The 17,600-nt window shown below is 43.8% G+C and overlaps 1 protein-coding gene across 1 annotated transcript in view; it reads right to left on the bottom strand.

Moving 5' to 3' along the window:
* AFF3 (ALF transcription elongation factor 3) overlaps positions 1-11,577 on the bottom strand; it is a 328,079-nt gene extending 316,502 nt beyond the window's left edge. Inside the window, exon 1 of the mRNA XM_036389605.2 lies at positions 11,391-11,577. Within this exon, the coding sequence (XP_036245498.1) occupies positions 11,391-11,443 (53 nt within the window). The 5' untranslated portion in view covers positions 11,444-11,577. The remainder of the gene's footprint in view (positions 1-11,390) is intronic.
* Positions 11,578-17,600: the final 6,023 nt, after the last annotated feature.

Below are 17,600 nucleotides of genomic sequence, written 5' to 3'. Positions count from 1 at the left end.
GATAATTTATTCCTCTTCTTTTTTTAGCTGTACATTACTCTGCTCCGTGTGTGTCATAGAACTAATTTTTCTAGTTACTTTGACAAACCTGACATCTTGCAGCTGTTACACATCTTGTGTCAATTACATCTCTAGATAAAAAGAATTCTTAAACCCTGAAGGCTGCAGATGGCTTCCTGGAGAGGGGTTAATGGGTTAACTCCAGCTTCGTGATAAAGCCTTTTGGGGATCCCTTTTCTTGGGCTGTTCTCTTCAGTCTGCTTCTCTTATGCCCTTCTAATTTTGCAATTTCACTTACTATAACTCACATTCCTCCCTGGTCACAAGAGAGGAGCTGAAACACCAGTGTCCATCCACCCCTGCCCCCATCCCACCCAAAGGTGCCTGGGGGGCAAGACGAAATATCTGTCACCTGAACCTTATCTCCACATATCATGCAGGCTGCTTATGGCAGGGCACAGCTGAATGACCACAAATCAGTGGAGTGACAACTCGAACCACCACTAATCCCTAATAAATTCTGGACTGTCCCACAGATTTGGGGATCTCCTGACAACTGGTGATGCTCTCAGCATCTGGCAAACCACTTGTGTCTAATTGGGTACCCTGAGATATTTACAATGTGCTTAATGGTTACTGAAGAGATTGATCACCCTATTCTTGATATCTATCCAAAAAGGGTATATAAAATCCTTTGATCTTGCTAAGGCAGCAAAACATGTCGACCCATCAGTTATGTAAAGGTGGTTGTTATTAATTTGAATACTGCACAGAGAGGAAAGAACAGAAGTACCATATAATGAGATATATTAAGACTACAAAAGAATTAAGTGAAGCCGTTACGTTATGAATCATGATTTTATTGTTTAGCAGTCAGCTCTTGATGTAATTCAGATAATAATGAATGGGCTAATTTCTTCCACCTTATTCAGGCAAAACTTCCATTGACTTCAAAGAGAAAGTTGTCCAAGTGAGGACTAGTGATTGCTGCATCTATCCCATTATTTGCAAATGCTTTTCTGAATACGAAGTTTTCCTTTATAATGGGCTATTGCCAATAACACTAACATTTACATAATGTAAACCTCTTACATAAGGGTCTTTCATGTTCAAAAAAGATTTTTTATTCCAATTGCAAACTGCCACATTAAAAGTTCTTCCATTAACCCAAGCATATATTAAAGTATAAAAACATACTGACTTTTTCAGCGCACTTCAACTATTTTTCCTCTTGCTCAATTTTTTAAATTTCATTTTACCATGAATTTTTTATCAGGAGAATGTGTTACTTATTGATTATTAGCAAAGAGATGATTTATCATTGCAAATATTTCTCTTTATCACAGAAGAGTGCCAAAAAGGGGGAAATGTGCTAATCCTTGTTACTTGTTACATTTTAACAGATGCCAGGAGTATTTGAGGAAACAAATTAATATATTGTCATACATCACTATTCCTCTTATTCTATAGTTCTGTTTATAAGTTATTACCTATAAAACTTTTCAAATTGGGACTTTCAAGTAATTCCTAAAGCAATTGGAATTACTTGAAAGCAAATGGAAAATGTGCTTAATACTCTCTGTTTAGATCAGGGCAGGACTCTTCAGGTTTTTGACAAAACCAGATATTTTTTCTCAGATTATAAAGTATGCACTTCCATCTGGAACTTATTTTGACATTGTGAATCTTAATGCCTCAGAAAAGCACACAGAACAATGGATGGGCACTACTTGATTATTTTAAATTGAAATTAATTAATTATGAAACAGCTGCAATTATCTAAATTACTTATTTCCCCTTTCAGTGAAAATGAATTTATAGGCATTTGCAAAGCATACAAAAATAAAAAAAGAGTCAAGAAAGTCTGTACGAAAGGAAGTCATGTAAAATTGTCTATGATCTGTATTTCAAGAAAGTAAATAATTAATAACTCCTAGGAAGCATATAAGGAATTGCTCATTCTACTATACAGACACATTGAGCAGCAAAATGCTTTAAATCTCAACAACAAAAAGAGTACAGAACTCCATAGAATTTACCTTACCAGGTAATAATTTTTTCAGCAGAAAACAGCAAATTTTTCACTGTCACTTGAAAGAAGCTTCTCAGTCATTGAATAAAGACAGATGAGCAATGAGTGTTAAAAAAGCTACCAAGGCATCAAAAGATCTACAGTCAAGGCCATTAAAGAATAGCTAATCTGCTCTAGTTTTAATTCTTTGCTAATGGGTTTCCTTAAATGTGCTTTACATCAGCTGTAATTAGTTCAAGATACTGCTACTTATATACTTCTAAGAACAACAACAACAACAACAAAAGGTTTGCATTTATACCACTTGCTATGTAATCATGTTCACACAGCCATGCACCCCGGTTGGCAAGGTCTTGTGAAGTGTGAAGCCTTGAAGACTGCCATAAAGAGATCGTTTTCTTGGATCTACAAAAGCTGGTTCAGCTCCAGCAGCAAAAGCATTTATCTGTGCTTTCCTTTGTTGGGGTTATCTCAACACCATTTCACCTCAGATGTTGCAGAATCATCTGTACTAAATGGCCAGGGATACATTAACAGGTACATATTACCACAGATATTGGTAATAAGTACATTTCTGTTACCAATGCCATGGGTTTGGAACAGATTTTCATAGACACTGGCAGTTACCAAAAACCAGACCCAAACCCACATATAATCCTTGCCCCTTTTACATTAGAGAGTGACTGGGTTCTGAATGGGATACGCTCCTTAGAAAAAGGAGACAAGAAGTCTTGGGGAAGACTTTTTAGCACCTTCCAGGACCTAAAGCAGGCTGACAGGAAAGCTGGGGAGAGTCTGATTACCAGGGCATGTAGTGATAGGACAAGGAGGAGCAGCTTCAAACTGAAAGAGGGTGGGTTTAGATTAGGTATTAGGAAGATATTCTTTACTGTGAAGATATTCTTTACTGTAAAGACACTGCTGAGACACTGAAACAGGCTCCCCAGAGAAGCTATGGATGCCCTGTCCTGGAAATGTTCAAGGCCAGGTTGAATGGGACTCTGAGCAACCTGGTCCAGTGGAAAGTGTCCCTGTCCAAGGCGGGGGGTTGGCACTAAGTGATCTCTAAGGTCCCTCCCAACACAAGCCATTTCTGTGATTCTGTGACACACTTTGAAAGGCTGAGCTCCACAAGCTGCAAACACTCTGGTGTACAGAAACATGCAAGGCAATGTGGTGACACAAATTCAGATCAGTCAGGATCATGGTGGTTTTCTTGTGGGGAGCCTTAGTAAATGGACTAGCACACAAACACCTTTTGTATTAAGAAATTCCTGACAGTCTTCAAGCCTAACCACAAATAAAGCACATTGTGACATTAATTTACTCTTTAAACTGGTGACATTTAGTTAATTCAAGGTCATCATCCTGGAGAAAATGTTACACTCTCTCTGCCAAACACAAATGAAGAAATGCATGCTTAGCTTTTATTGTTACTTTGTCCTTTAAAAACAGTTGATGACATGACAAGTTCCCTCCCTATGTCAGAAACAAAAAAATATAAAAAAGTGTCCTCTGTTGGATGCATATCAATGTAATTATCTTCTCCAGAGTCTCTGTCAACTCAGTCTGTTCATTTTTTCTAGGCTAAGGTACAATCATCTACTTGCTGTTCTAAAACCAAGGAGCACAAAAACATTAAAGTTAAATCATTCTCTCTGGAAATAGACAGACCTGAGAGATGAACCCTTCTGGTCAATCACAAGTGGTCAATGACAGAAGGGATCAATTTTCTCTTGGTGCATCACTAGGATGTAGACACCATTTAGCACCAGCAGAACAAAAGCTAGCATCCACCCAGAGGAGGTTTAGGACACCTGCCAACATCAATGCATGAGAACAGGCTCCCCAAAACCTTCACAGTGACCAAAACAAAGAATGCAAGGATAGAAACAGAGAGATGCATGGTTGGAGAGACCACTGCTGGGATGGCTTTTGAATCTGAACTCTGCAAATGCATACTTCACCAAACCTTTTTCCCTCTGATCAGTCTGTCTATCATATTTACATTTTTCTTACCACCACAGGTCATCATAATACCTGGCATCTAGACTGCACCATCATGGCAATGCATGAGCCAGGGAAGCCATGAGTTTCTCCCTAACATCAAATCAAAAGTGATTTGTGCAGAAAGAAGTGATCACAGCTCAAAGCAATCAAAACATACTCAGTGTAAGCAGACACCACCTTCATCCTCTGTTTGTACACTCCTGCCATGTAGTCAAACCAGGCTGAGCCACAAAGGACTCTTTCTCTGCTCCAAAACATGTGCAAACAACCACACAGAAAGACTGGGTTACATTAAGAAGTTGTGCAGCTTTGTCAGATACAACCCTCTTGTTTTTAGTTTTAAGTGATTACAGTTGTGGATCATCTTTATTGAGAAAAAAAAACATAGCAACAAAAAGCTTCTTAGCAAAGATTTCTGGTCCCTTCTGCATAATTTTAAGTGTTTCCTGCCTGCAGAGACCACCACTGCTGCATTGGAACTAATTTATTTTTTAAGAAATATATAAAGGGTCTCTGAGGCTAAGTTTAAATTGCATTCCTACTGTCATATTTCCCAAGACACATTTGTATCCAGGTCCTTGGTACATGCATTCAGGTTTAAATCTTCCTAAGAGGATAAAATGCAGTCCTCCTAAGTCACTAACACTACTTCTTGTTTGCTTAAGGTATGAGGAAAGTTGAACTATCAACTTGTAAGAGAGGAACACAAGTTATGCGTTTTTACCTTTGAAAAAATACAGAAAATGTTTAGCACAGAATATTAATAATTGTCATTATGTTCATTTAACTGTCACTACAGTTCATTCACTCTTTCTCCTAAGTATAAATTTGTAGTTACCCACAAAATATTCAGAAATTATGTAGAGTATTACCTGAATATTCAGCTATAAGTATCCATTATTTCAACCACCAGCAAGTATAACCAGTGTCTTAATACTGATTTTTAAGAGACAGAAGAGTAGCCCTACTGGTAATTATGTGAATCCAATGGATTTGGCCAGAGCAGAGACCAGTGGCCTCCCTGGCAGCAGTCAGAATCCAGACCCCAGCAGCAGCACCAAAATGGGAATTCCCACTCCTCAGCAAGGCAGGGTTTATGAAGAGTTAGTTCTGTTCAAAACCAAGGAAGTTTGACTACAGCTTTCTCTTTTCCTACTTCCACTTTTTCCCTAAGAACTTGGTTTTTTTCCCTGGAATTAGCCTTACAGCTAACCAACCATACAAAAAGAAAGTTTCCATGGGTTCCCTAGAAAATTCCATCCTTTTGAAATCTCATTTTTTGACGGGGCCACTTCACAGTTACAACCTGATCAGTCTGTCAGATGAGACAACATGTCACACAGAACTTAACCTCCCTGATTTCTACCTGTATGTGACGCCAGTTTCTCTTCATTTCTACAGCTTTTACTCTATTACTCCTATTATAAAAAAGTAATAACCTGACTGTAAGGTATCTCTCTTTTTATTTGTGCTTTGTCATCTCCTCGTAATAAATATAAAGCAAATGGATTAATTTGTTTTATGAAGTTAGAAACCCCTGTAATTAAACAGTTGCTTCCTTTAATGACAGTGTCATGGAGTTGAGTATGAAATTATTGCTAATATATGGATGACAAGATGTTCCCACAGCCAGTATTTTTGAATGCTGCTTGTTAATGGCCCATATTTCCTGTCCATTAGTTTTAAGAAACCTGGTATTTTCTTCAAAATATTCACAAAGAATGGGAAATGCTGCATGCATCTCATGCATGCCCTCTTCTGAACCCTTCCCCAATAACCTAGAGCAAGGGTTTCGCCTCAACTTCTGATGAATACATCCCCAGAGGAGGACAAATCGACACGTCTGAGTGTCAGAATGAGAGCCTAAAGGGCTGTTCATCTCTTGCATCACACAATTGGACATGGGTACTCAAACAGTCCTCAGGGACACAGATGAAAGCACATCCATTGTCCTACTGGTCTAACAGAATTTTACTTATTAGACAAAAAAAATCACAAGCTTAAAAAACTAATTATTCTAAAAAAAAAAAAAACTAAGTACAGTGAATTAGAGATAATAGTCCAGATCCTCATCTGATGTAAACTGGCAAAGCCTCTGGACTCAGTGGAGACTCAAATGAGGAGGATGTGGTATATTACATCCAGCAAATGAGCAGTCACGTGGCACAGCAGACATGTTTTTAAAATATTATTATTCAGCTGATGTTTATAAAGTATTTTGAAAAGCTTGCTCTTCTTATTACTTATAATGTTTTAGTACATACAATTTGTTCAGTGCTGTAAGAAAAAAAAACCTCAAACAATAAAAGCAGTTCCTGACCCAAAGGGCTTCCAGCCTAAAAAACAGGCATCAAGAAGAGAGAACATGCTGTGAAAGCAGGAGAAGGGAACAATCTATAGTTATTACTTGCCTATTGTTTGCTCACAACTTATAATCATCACAGAAAGAGCAAATTTTTAGATGGGATCTCAATGAGGGACAGGTGGTAACTGTGAGTTGACACTGGGAGGAAAGGAGAATAGGAAACACCACACAGAGAGAGAAATAAAGAGACAAAGATGATTTCAAGCATTATTGGTTGAAAAGGGGAAAGAAGTAAAAAGAAAAAAATAGGGAGAAAAGTCCAAGACACAGGCTGGAGTGGAGTTGCAAAGGAGATGTGAGATAAAAGAGGACACTAACTTTTTTTTTTTTTTTTTTTTTTTTTTTTTTTTTTTTTTTGAGAGGGAGGTATTATTGCTGAGTATTTTCTGCAAAAAGGTCAAGCTGGTCCAGCCTGTTACCATACTGAGAGAGTGACCCCTCTCACCCCAAAGTAGCTGCTTACTGTTATCTGAAAATAAACATTGTGATCTTCTACTTTGACTGAAGAAGTATGTGTAGAATTAGCTTTCTAAAACTGTCTCCAGTAAACACCATGCAACATAAGAAAAAAATCTTGCCTTACACAAATATAAAATGTAGACACTAAAAGCCAGGCAACCTGGAATCAAGAAGTTACAAAAGGTTCATTTATAAGACTGCTGGATGTCTGACCACTTTTTGTTAATAGCAACTTCCAAACAAAACTCTCATTGACTTCAAATGGAGCAGGAACAGACCCAAAGATAGCAAATGAACTAATAATTCAGTACAAGGTCTGTAACACACACTGGGCCATCTTATACTGTGGCATTTGATATTGATCTTAGCTTGGAAGCTATACAGCTATACATTTTTTACAGGACTATCCAACCCCTACAAAACTGGTGTTAACTCAAAAGGCACAGAAGTATCAGGTAACTACCAAATAAACCAATTACATACTTGGCTTCTTTTACCTAAACAGACACTGTTTTGTTTGTGGCTAACAAACATCTTACATTCAAAATTATTTTCTTGTTTGGTACAGCACAGAAAGTGCTTTAATAGATCTGCTAATTGCTTTTAATGAATGGGGAACAACTCTGCCTACGCCTGTATCTGACATCAGCATTTGAGGAGAGCCTTCACTGACAGCTCTTCACTATTGCTGTGCCCAAACCTGGAATAAGCATGGAATTAAAGACCTGGCTGAATTTTGATCTTGATTTGTTAAATAAAGCAAATAACAAAACAAATGCCTGTAATGCAGAACTAGTCTGGGCACTGTGATGAGGTCCTTTGGTCTGTTCATTTGCTGCTTTCCATCATGTATAGGATGTTTACTGATGTACAGCAGGCATATAAAACACCTCCATTTGAGATTTTCCATCCCTTTTTGTCCTGTGTAAACAAATGCAAACCTGTAACATACGAGAATCCACATCCTCGAGTCTGGACAAGTAAAACTACACATGTAGCACACAAATAAATGCATGGAGGAGGAAAAACAGGAGGCAGGGCTGTGGTTTGAAGTCGTCAGTGCCCTGTGTTCAGGATAACTCTGTTGGTCAGCAGTAACAACACCTTCAGTTAAGTTGGGCTGATCACCCTAAAATGTTCCAAAAAAAGCTTCCCAAATGGGCACAAGTTTTGTTTATGCCACAGATTGGTATGTTTTCTTAAAGTTCCTATTTGAGTTTGTGCTCAGCTTTCACTACTTGAATTATAGTAGTTTTCTGGAAAGCAGAAGTGTTATTGGCATCCATACAATCTGGAAAAACTACTGTTTAGTAGAAAATAGCTTACAATATTCTACCATTACAGTTTAGTAGCTAAATACTGTCTTATAGCCACTACATGATAAAACATTACATTTTCTCTGTTACAGCAAAGAAAAAGATATAGCATGTATTAATTGGAAAGAAAATTCATTAATAGTATAATAGCAACAATCAATGAAAATTGATTAGCATGCCCCTGTTCATTTGGAAACACCTTTTGATTTTCCAAGAACATCTCAAATAAATGAAGAAAACCCAAAAAACAAAAAGAAAAAGAAAAAAAAAAAACCAAACCCACTTTAGAACAGCACATTAATATTTAATTACTGCACTTCTAAGCAAAATGTTCACCAAATACTTCAAAAAGTGGATTTTCAGTCATAAATTAAGTGCACAAATTGCCATTATGGCCACATTCAAAAGAATAAAGGACAACATTTATTCTTGCTGCAGAGACAATTAAGTCTCTTTAAGTGTTGCTCTTTGCCATGAAGTACTTCCTATCAATGTGGTGTATTTTATTTCCCTTTTTGGCAACAACTGCACAACTTTGAAGGCATTCTCATAAGTCTTCATAGCGGAACATCACCATGTTCAAAAGCTTTGTTTTGGCCAGTTTAGTGCAGAATTCACACCAGTTTCTTGAGAATGCCCCTGACTTGCCCCATGGAGAGCAGGCAGGACAGCAGGAGGGCAGCAGGCAACAGCCACCCTGCCTGCAAATGGGAGAATGACCCAGGGCCCCAGGGCACTGCTGACCTTCACAACAGACTTCGGAAGCTTTCACTAAGCCAAGGTAAGCTTTATTTATTACTGTTTGTATGAGTTTTCAAAACTGACTATTCCAAACCACTTGTCAAACAGCTGCTTCGTGATAAACTTACAGCCCATGATCTTTTACTCCAAGCTAAAGCTGGTGGCAAAACCCAGTGCCCCAAAAAGGACTCAGAAACACAACAGCAACCCCCTTGCTCCCCTCACTGCTCTGGGTATTTTTGGGGTTCAACCCCTACAAAGGGGTGAAAGTTTAGCAGTGAATGCAGGCCTGCCACAATGCAACAACTTCTAATGTGCTTTTTGGAGACCTTTTGATGAACTCACCTTCTAAACTGCAACAGTTATAGAGGAAAACAAGTAACAAGAGCTATGAAACCACAAGATTGCAAGTAATGCAAATACAGATATTTTTAAGAAGGTAATTTAGCTGGAAAACAGTTGATGTCTTTTTGGACCCATACAGGAGTCTTATGGCAACCACAGTCATTTGAAAGTGGCTCCAAAACAGCCAAGAGTGCTAAGAAGGTTATGAGAAGAAGCAATGGCCAGATGCAGCCTAGACCCCTAACGTCCCAGAGTTACATTGTTAGTTTTTCAAATCATTATTAACTCAAATAGCTGGCTCAGAGACCAGAGTAATGGACAGTCCACTTTTGCTGAAAAAGAAAATTTGCCCAAAGTTTGTCTTCTTTCAAGGAGAAAGGGAAAAGCATTCAAATGTATAAAAGTATTATTTGTCCCACTCTTGTTTAATACAAAAACCATGTAATTTAATTGTAAAACTATGCATACGGACTGTAAACTTAAAATCAGGCCAGAGATAAATGTTATGGTTCGGACATAAACTGAATATTGGTATTTATAATTGAAACGAGGACATAACCTTAACTTGTGTCGCGGCAGAAACACTATAATTAAAAACTTTTATGGGGTAATAACTAATTTTGTATTATACGTGCTCTTTAAAGTTCCCACAGCAATGTAAAAGTTTTACTGGGCTCGATGTTATCAATGTATGCATTTATAAGCACCCACATTATGCAGCGCAAGCTGTTCTCATCATCCCGAGGTCTTTTGTGAGAAGCGGCTCAACTAACGGGACTCGCTGGTCCAGCTCCTTCTGCTACACCTGCCACCGAGGAGAAAAGCCGGCGCTGTCGAACGCGCTCCCTACTGACAGAAGCCATAGATCACCTAGCACGGCTTAAAACAAAACGCACACCGGTGTCTGATTGCCGGCAAAAGAAACCTCAGCTCGCCGCGCTCCAGGGCCGGCAGTGCCGCCGCTGCTCCGCGGAGCGCCCCGCGCAGGAGCGCGCCCCGCCGGGGAAGGCGGCCCGGCCCGCACGGCCCGGCCGCACGGGGCTGCGAGCGGCGGGGCTCCGGCCAACGGGGCTCCGGCCAACGGGGCTCCGGGCATCGGGGCTCAGAGCGTCGGGGCTCCGGGCAGCGGGTCTCAGAGCATCGGGGCTCCGGGCATCGGGGCTCCGAGCGGCGGGGCTCAGGGCAGCGGGGCTCCCGCCACACGCGGCTCCGCACCCGCGTCCCACCGCTGGCTCCCACCGCGGCATCGCCCCGCGGGTCCCGGGGCGCTTCCCCGCACCCCGCGGGGGTCCAGGGGGAGCGGAGCGCGTCCTCCCCCCCCGCGAACCCCAGCTGGACCCGGGGCCGGCGGCGGGGAGCGGCGGCCGCCCGGGGGCAGCGTGACTCCCGCAGCAAACTCCGGGACTTGGCAGAGGCAGCAGCTTGGGGAGGGTGGTGCGGGGGGGAGGGCAGCGCTTCCCACCTCCAGCCGCTAATGACATTTCTAGAAATTGTTTCCCCTCCTCCCTGGCAGCCCCGCACCCGCCGCCGGGGCGGGCATGGACGGGGGTGCGCAGGGGGAGGTCAAGGGCATGCAACGGGGGGGGGCGCAATAAAGACGGCCCGGGAGGGACTTGCGGAGCGAAGGTGGGGGTGGAGGGGTGAAAGGGGCGTGCAGGAAGGATGGGGGATGAGTCCAACTCGAGGTACCAGAAGTGGGTGGGCACAAGGTATTATTAGAGGGGAAGGGGGTGAGCGCGGGGGGGGGGGCGAAGGGACGAGTGCAGGTGACCCCTCCAGCCAAACACCACACTCACCTCCCGGATCCACCCTGGCAGTCAGGGGAGGAGGGTACCCCTCCTTCTGCCCCTGCCGAGCCAGCAATGCTGGGAGAGCAAGTGGCAGAGGAGACACCTCTCTGGGCTGCACCCTCTGCCAATGCACCCGCTGCCCCAGTTATTGTACCCTCGGGTCAGTGCACCCCCCTATTGCTGTACCCCAAATTTACTGCGCCTCTCCCGGTAAGTGCACACCCACTCCAAATTATTGCACATGGCCCAGTTATCGCACCCCCTCCAGTTACCGCACATCCCCCGCAGCCCCCGTGTCCCCGCGCCGGGGGTGAAGCAGAGGCACCACTCACCAGAGAGAGTCCAGGTCCCACTCCTGAAGGAGAGCTAAGTCGAAGCTGTCCATGGTGAGCGATGTCAGCGCCGCCGCGCTGCAGCCACACGGCGTCCGGGGCGCATCGTAACTGCACCGCGGGCAGGGCGAGGGCGCGGAGCACCCCCGGCGCCGCCGCCGGCCGCTCTCCGCACACGCGCGGGCGGGGACGGACCCCTCGGCCGCCTTCCTCCCGCTTCCCCCTAGGAAAGAAGCAAGCACCCTGCCCCCAAAAGAAAGCACACGGTGCCGCCGCTCGTGTGCGAGCGGCGCGGCTCGGCTGGGCTCGGCTCGGCCGCCGCCGCCGCGCTCCGCTCCCGCCCCGCTCCCCCGCGCCTCCTCCTCCCTCCCTCCCTCCCTCCCGCCGCCGGGAGCGCGGCCGAGGCGGCGCCCGCCCCGCGCACGCAGCGCCCGCGTCCGCGCAGCGCCCGCTCGGCGCGGGGGGCGGCACAGCCCGGCGGGCAGGGGAGCTGGAGGCAGCTTGCACCCCCGTGGGGGGTTTGGCGCGCAGAAGTTGCGTCTGGGGTGGGCTTTTTCCTCCCCTCTTCCTCTTCCTCCTCCTGGCCAGGTACCCCGGGGTGGGACACAGCACCCCGGCTCACCCGCACCTCATGCGGGGTAAGCGCCACGATGTTCGGCTCAGAAACACTGGGGAGAAATTGTGACACTTATTGTGGGATGGGGCCGGGATCGGGGCCGTGGACCCGGTTCTCTGTGCTGGAACCAGCAGCCCGGGATGCTCCCAGGGGCTCTCTCCGCAGTCCAGGGTTTGGGCTGGGTTCAGGCCTTTTCGCACCAATTCCTCATTAGATGTGTAATAAACTGCACCTGTGCAAGTCTTCATGCCCATACAGGTCCACCTAGACCTGCACAGGCAATTAAAGGTCCCTGGATTGCACGAAGCCTTTAAAAATGAGTGATCTCTGGTTAAAAATAAAAGTACCAATCATCAGCATTTGCCACCCAAAGCGAGTAAGATGCCTTGCACTGCCATCCAGCCTGTGTGAGGCACCGGCTGTGATATCTGGCTGGCCAGGGGAGGCAGGCGCTTCTGATTTGTAGTTGCTGAATCACATTAAGAGAGGTTAACACACATTAAATACTTTCCAGAATACTGGGCTTTTCAGCTAAGCTGTGAGTAGCTGCCAGAGAAGTGCCATGTCATCGCAGACAGGGAGAAGAAATGTGCAAAATCCGTGACGAAAAGAGGGGGCTATTCATGCAACAGCACCAACGCGAATATCTGCAGAGCGATCCCACACTGGGAGATCCCTGCTCTTGGAGACCGAGCCAAGGCAGCTGGCAGCTGGCTAGGGCACCCTGACGTGCATGGCACCCTGGCAGCCCACAGCAGTGCTCAAGTATTTATGCAGGCTTCTCGCCTGCTTTTGTGACTGTATGTTATTCGTTCCTGAGTTAGCTTGATTTAATTTAGGGCTGGTAACCTTGCACAAGCTGCGGCGCAGCTTTGGCTGCAGCGTAGGCACACTCCAAGGGAAAGGTTTGAAAACCCGTTTGCACGGCTTTGAAAACAGTTTGCACGCCAGTTTCGGCGAGTCATCTCAAAGTCCCAAGCCATTCCACAGCTGCTTCTGTTCCCTTGCACAGCCAAGGTGGTGCTGCCTCCTACTGCCAGAAGTCCCCCGACCCTCGGGATGTGGCACATTTCAGCCTGGAGTGACACACGGGAGCCAGCTCCTGTAATGCCCGTCTCCTCACTTTCCCCAGGGGGATGGAGAAGGGTGTGTCCCGGTTGGGCAGGCTTGTGGCACCCCCTGCCTACCCAGAGCAAATGAAGATGAAAATGAAAAAAAAAAAATCATGCCAGTTCAGATGCCAGGCTTGGTACAGTATTAATGGATACATAAAACCACCTGAAAACAGGTTTTCTGTCAGCTAGGGTAAAGCTTACCATGACAGAAGATTGAGCCTGGAAAGCAGGTAACACTCTTAACAAATACATTACTTATGTGTGAAGGAGTGAAGGGCAGCATATTTACACTGACCTTTTCAAGCCACAGCCTGTGCTGCCTCACTCTTCTTATTTTAAGGGAGGTTGTGCAACCCCCATTGCAGCATGACCCTGATTCTTTCCCTGAGACCCAGCTTAAGCAGTGATTTGCAGAAGTGCTTAAATCACCTCTGAAATGGTACATACAGCAGGGCAAGCCTAGGCTGCCTTTATGGACTAAATCACTAGAAGTGGGACCCCCTTTACACCAGTGCTGGAATTTACCCCAGGTCATTCTGTGAAGAGCAAGGTGGACTGCAATGCTCACAAGTGGTAACGCGTGTGGAAACTTGGAAGCAAAATTCCATAGGCTAAATTCATCACCCAAACTGAGATCAATAGAAAATGTAAACAAACAGCATGAACAGCACTGAGTGAATTAAATTTCAAAGAGTAATACATAATGATAGGCAGTATGTTTTATGTTTTTAATATGTTTTAACACAAAAAATTATTATTTTTCTTATACATTTCTTGAATGTGTATCATTATCGTGGTGTTCTTTTCTTTCCCATCATGGCTGTGATTCTCCTCTCATGCAGAGCAGAGAACATCAAGACTAATTGCATTGAAATTAATGTCAATTCAAAATCCCAACTGCTTTGGCTATCTGCCAGGTGCTCAATGCTTCCTCTGACCCTGGTAGCATTTTTGAAGCTCCTTGTATGTGAGACCTCACCTATAGGTTAACCTTCCACCCCATTTGCTTCCCCTGTGATGTGCTTGGCTGGGCTCCTGTGCTGGCTCCTCAGTATAACACTGTGGTTGGTCCCTGTGGCTGGAGCATCCTCTGTGCTCCATGTCTTATTCATTCAAATCCTTCCTTCTTTCCAGCCACTGAATAGTAAACTCACCTGCTGCTTTCTTACTTAGAAGTGGCACCTCTGTCTCCAGTTGGTTCCATGATCAAAACCATAACAGTAAATTGACATGCAGTAAATTGACACAGAGTGTTTATAAAAACTTCAGGATGGTGGCTGAAGAAAGTCCTTCCCCACTGCCTGTTGCAACCCACAGCTTTCCTGCAGCCACCAGCAATCCCCTGTCATCCCTTGCTGTGTGACTTGTCAATGCATTTTCAACTCCTGTAGGGAATGAAACCTGCCTTTTTATGAAAGCATGGCATTATATAAATAAAAATATGCCATGTGCTACCTAATCCTGCTCATTATACATATATTTTTCATTATTCATATAGACATTATTTGCCCCTTCATTGTACGCTTTCCTCTGTTAACAACTCTTCATTAAGAATAAGCAAGCAACTGTGTCCAGTCAAGCAGACTTTGTAAGAAGAACCTAGGAACAATATGTAATTCAAATCCCTTACATAAAGATAGCATGTAGCAGGAAAGCTGAACATCATCTTAAAAGCTGACATTTCCCTCTTCTCAGACTCTCTGTCTTAAGTGTGGCATAGCAACTGCCGGAGGAAGAGTAAAGATAATTTTAATGTAACATAAAATAAGGGGGAGGTGAGAAATACTACATTCCTAGTCAACATTCTGTACGCAAAATACCTCCATAGTATCTCTTTGGTAGCACCTACCTTTAAAACATGTACACAGCAAGAAATTAATTCCCAGCGAATTCATAAGACCTTAGCTGAACGCTTTCAAACAGAAGAGAGGAATTCTGGGGGTGGCCAGTGCAGGAAATGCTTTAGCATTAGTACAGTGTGTCTCAAGAATAAGAAATTCTACATCTTGCCCCACTTGTGACACACCAATGCAGAGTGGTGGGACACAGGCAGAACCTCTGTCTTGCCTGTGAATTTCAGGAGTTGCGGGGACAGCCTCACAGCCACGTACATGCAGCGTGGTCCAGGATGAGACAATCACATCCTGCATGTCACATCCTGCAGTTTCAGGGACAAAGTGAGGGCTGTTACACCTCACCACATCTCCTCAGTAAATCCATGCCTGCTCTTGTCCCAACAGCCTAATCCATCAGCAATTCCTTCAGAGGGCAGACTGCTGCACTGTTTGGCAGGGAGGGTTACCAAGCACAGTCGCACATTCCTTGGTGTGTGATGCACTTCCACCTCTCACAGCAAGGCAGTGCTCCCAGGGCAGCTCTGGTAACTGAGCCCTTGTGTAGGCTGTGGCAGGACACACGTGGTTCCTCAGTGAGTGTTTGCATAACGCCTAGACACAAATCTCCTCCATGAGATGAAAAACCAAGAAGCATTATTTGCATTATTTAGTCTTGCTTTAGCATCTCATCACCATTCTGAGCAGTACCTATTTCTGCTGGGCACCAGCTCCACAGGGGCAAGGGATCCTAAATTAGAGCCAGTTTTGCAGAATCAGTCCCTCAGTGCTTTTGGATGTGTTTTGTTTTTCCAGGGGTCTCTAAAGTAGTCTAATGAGTATACTTTATAATAGGTTTGCTATTTAAATTCAAATACAGTGTTCCACTGTGAATACTTACACACTAAAGTGTAAAGAGTTTTCAATGTACTAGTGGGTTTTCATAATCTCATAGTTTATGGCAAAGGCAAACCCACTGGATTATCTAGTCTAGCCACCTGTATATCACAGCCTATCCAGTGTCACTGTTCTTCCCATACTGAGCTCAGTAACTTGCAGTTTGAGCAGTTGCACAGTCCATAGTTTAGTACTCTTAACATAATAAAATGTACATTTGGAAACAATTTTTCTTCCTAAGTAACTTTACTTTCTCCCTGTATCTTTATGTCTTCAAGTAGATAATGTTTCATTAAATTGGTGCTAAGTTCCAGCACAATGGCTGGCATTGCTTCAGCAGAGAGAGAAATGAGCTCTGAATTGTGTTTCTCTATTTATTTAAACTTGCAATCTGCTTTGAAATTCCTTAGGATGAAACTTGTGTTTATGCCTGATCACTAACATTCGCCTAACCTTAACTGACTCAGCAGGTGTAAGTGCTCCTTGATTCTGTGCTCTTACACGCTCCTTTATTGCATTATTGTATATTGTATTCGTTAGGTGGCTCTTCTCTAGTCACTACAAAAGATGCCAAAAATATTGTGAATGATTTCTCTCCTGTAAATATCATATCATCACAGTCTATTTATACACTGTAGCTTCTGAGATTTGATAAGACCAGAGTGTAATATGGCATGGATACAGATGCTGTCAAAGTTAAGTTAACACAACATATTTCATCACTCTCCCACTTAACATGCATATTACACAAATGGTTGCAAGCTATCACTCTTTTAAAGAAGCAAAATATATGGATTTAATTTTTAATGATTTAACTTGGTAATTAATCCAAATTATTAGTTAACAATAGCTAAAACAGAGAACTATAATGGATTCTCTGGATAATGAAAATATTTATTATTTTAATAAGGTGCATGGCTGGAAGTCTAAGTCAAGTCTTAGTCTACTGGCCACATATTGCTCTTGATTCACACATAATACCCCCACAGAGGTAGGTGGATGGCTGTGTCCCCAAACAAAGAAATATAAATTGCTGTTTCCAAGTATTGATGACAACATCTATCATGTCAGCTGCAGAATTGATCCATCTTAAATTATAAACCAGGGCTGATGGAATTATGCCAATTAGAGAGACACAGATTTTTTTTTTCATCTTGTTTTTCTCTTTCCTATAGTTTTTTACCCACACAAAAGGTTTGGAGACCTATTTATATTATCAAAGTCTTTTTGTCACCTGAGCCCCAAGGAAAGATTTAAAAAGAAAATGTAATTGCTGAACAGAAGTGCTGTGAGGGCTGTTTCAGGCTCAGGGGAGGGGAAGGTCAAGTTTTTAACCTGGAAACAAAAGGACTGAACCCAATGCTATGAGTGGGCTTTCCCTGGGGTCCAGGTTGAACAAAGCCCTTTTGCTGGATGGTGGCTTTGTGGTGATGGGGAGGGCACGACCTGCTGGCAATGAGCACGGCAGGTACACGCCACCCTCCGAACCAGAGCCCATCGAGGGCTCTGCAGGCTGGGGTCAGGCACAGGGGGCAGGGGGGCAGCAAAGAGGGTGTCCCCAGTGACAGCTCCCAATTACACTTGCCAGCCAGTCACCCCCCAGCAGATGTCAGGGGCCATCTCACAAAGTGGCCAAGGGATCAGCGGGTGGACGCTCAAGCTGGTCACCTCTGCTGGCAGCACACAATGCCCCTTGGAAGGAAAAGAGAAAGGTTATTAACCTATCCCTCATCTTTCCTCCAAAGATTTC

The sequence above is a fragment of the Molothrus ater genome, chromosome 2 (assembly GCF_012460135.2).
Source record: "Molothrus ater isolate BHLD 08-10-18 breed brown headed cowbird chromosome 2, BPBGC_Mater_1.1, whole genome shotgun sequence".
NCBI classification, from domain to species: domain Eukaryota; kingdom Metazoa; phylum Chordata; class Aves; order Passeriformes; family Icteridae; genus Molothrus; species Molothrus ater.
Note: the sequence above shows the minus strand (reverse complement) of the source record. Positions and strands in the feature narration are given on the sequence as shown.